Source organism: Alligator sinensis, unplaced genomic scaffold, assembly GCF_000455745.1.
Source record: "Alligator sinensis unplaced genomic scaffold, ASM45574v1 scaffold2172_1, whole genome shotgun sequence".
Taxonomy (NCBI): Eukaryota; Metazoa; Chordata; order Crocodylia; family Alligatoridae; genus Alligator; species Alligator sinensis.
The window spans coordinates 1-1,911 of record NW_005843717.1 but is presented as its reverse complement, the minus strand read 5'-3'; the positions used below and the strand labels follow the sequence as shown (position 1 = coordinate 1,911).

General features: G+C 63.7%; 1 protein-coding gene across 4 annotated transcripts in view; it reads right to left on the bottom strand.

The window, feature by feature from the left end:
• LOC102378675 (mediator of DNA damage checkpoint protein 1-like) overlaps positions 1-1,898 on the bottom strand; it is a 12,861-nt gene extending 10,963 nt beyond the window's left edge. Inside the window, exons 1-2 of one of the 4 annotated variants that reach the window (XR_003092408.1) lie at positions 1,120-1,898; positions 261-659 (exon numbers count right to left, since the gene is read on the bottom strand). Coding sequence is in view for 3 of the 4 variants with exons in the window: in XM_025195682.1 (XP_025051467.1) it covers positions 261-659; positions 1,120-1,288 (568 nt within the window). In the remaining variant the exon portion in view is untranslated. Of the gene's footprint in view, positions 1-260; positions 660-938; positions 1,100-1,119 lie in introns of those variants that run through there. The other 3 variants (XM_025195682.1, XM_025195681.1, XM_006039090.3) reach the window with 3 other exon arrangements.
• Between the last annotated feature and the right edge of the window lie 13 nt (positions 1,899-1,911).

Here is a 1,911-nt window from a genome sequence, read left to right as displayed (position 1 = left end):
GATAGGCTTGATATGCTACCAACCCCCCAGCCCAGCTCCTTGCTGTTACACACCCTACCCAAACCCCCCAGCCCTTGTTGTTAGACTCCACCACCACCCCCGCCAGTCCTCCTACTACATGCCCTACTGAAATCCACCCCATCCTTCATGTTATAATTGACCCTACCAAACCTCCCCACAGCTCCCTTGTTATTATAGGGCCTACCATAACTCCCACCCTCTTCTTTATTGCAGGCCTTAGAAATGCCCCCTCCACTCACCTCCGTGCGGTCTTGCCTTCTCCTCTTCCGAGCTCTGAGCCAACAGGGCCCCGGCGCCTGCCCTACGCCTGCCCGGGGTCGGCGTCTCCTCCACGGCCACACAGGGCAGGGGGGAGGCTGCGGCTTGCCCCGGGGGCAGCAGGAAGTACTGGCAGCCCACGTCGCCAAACAGCAGGGTGTCGCCATGGGCCAGGGCATAGCGGACGTGGGGCTGGAGCACGGCACGGCCGCGCCGCGTGCGATTGAGGCTGCCGCGGTCCCAGAGCAGGTGCGGGGGCCCGGGCCGAGGCCCTGGTGTTTCGATCACCGCGTGGACCTTCGACACGGAGGGCACCGGCAGGTGCACGGGGCAGCTGGGGAGGCGGCCCACCGCGTTCTCGCCGGGGTAGATCCAGACGTCTGCGAGGAAGGGGGAGAGCCCAGGTGTCTGGAGGGACCCAGTCATGCAGGCTCTCACCCCCACTGGTGCGCACACACACACGTGCATGCACACACAACCCAGTGTCCGGGATGCTCACTCACACGCTCGGGCACAGACACACACCCCCGCTCCCACAACACCCGCGGACACCCGGGGCCCTTGGACATGGAGCTCACCCCAACACCTGCGGCCCACGAGACATCAGGGACCGCCCAGACCACGGGACCCCGCCGGGGGGGGGTGGGGGGGGGCCCTACCTCTCTCCGGGCCGTGGCGGCCCCCCAGCACCCGCAGCCTCCCCACGGGGCGCCCGGGGTCCGCGGGGGTCTCGTCCTCCTGCTCCTCCTCCCACTGCAGCAGCTGCGTCTGCTCCATGGCCCGGGCGGGGGCAGCTCAAGCCAGCCCCAGCCCCGCCCCCGCCCGTGACTTCTAACTCACGTCCTATTTTGGGGCCGTGGCCCTTTAAATTCCCCGCGCTTGGGCGCTGAAGCCACAGAGCCTGGATGTGGGCGCCTAGAAAGGCGCCACGGGACCACAGAGATGGGTGGCGCCGGCCTAGAGCGGCTAGCTCTCTGCAGTCCTCCTCAACATGGCGCGGCTGAGCCATAAAGAGGAAACCGGACGTCAGGCTAGAGTGCCCACATTAGCTCCTCCACAACATGGCGCCCCTGCCCTTCTACCTCGCGAATGACCACAGATACCTCACATAGACTACCCAGGGATATTAAGGGGAGAGAGCAGGGCTAAAGCGCCCGCTTTGAGCCCGGCACAAAATGACCACCGCCCGACCATAGAGAGCGAAGGCTAGAGTGCAGACACTTGATCCTCCAAAGCGTATCTTCTACCTCATTATCCCCCCATTCATTAATGAGAATGACCTCACCTTGCAGCCAATTTTAGCCACTGAGGAAGCCTAGCCCAGGGCGGACCCCAAAGGTCCTGGTACCATGAAGGGGCATCTGGTGTTGCCAGGCAACGGACTGGTTACTAGGGCTGCCCTGGATACCATGAAGGGGGATCTCAGTGTTACTCAACAGTGGGCCAACTGCTCTGTTACTAGGCAACAGCCTGCTGACTAGAGCTGCCTAGGATACCCTGTGTTGTGTCCCAGTGTTGCTAGGAGACACGAGGATCATTCCAGTGTTGCTAGGCAGCTTACTGGCCAGGGGCTGCCCCCAACCATCAAGGCCTGGGGCCACGGCTGCTTCCAGCTCACCTGCCAGCCCCCCA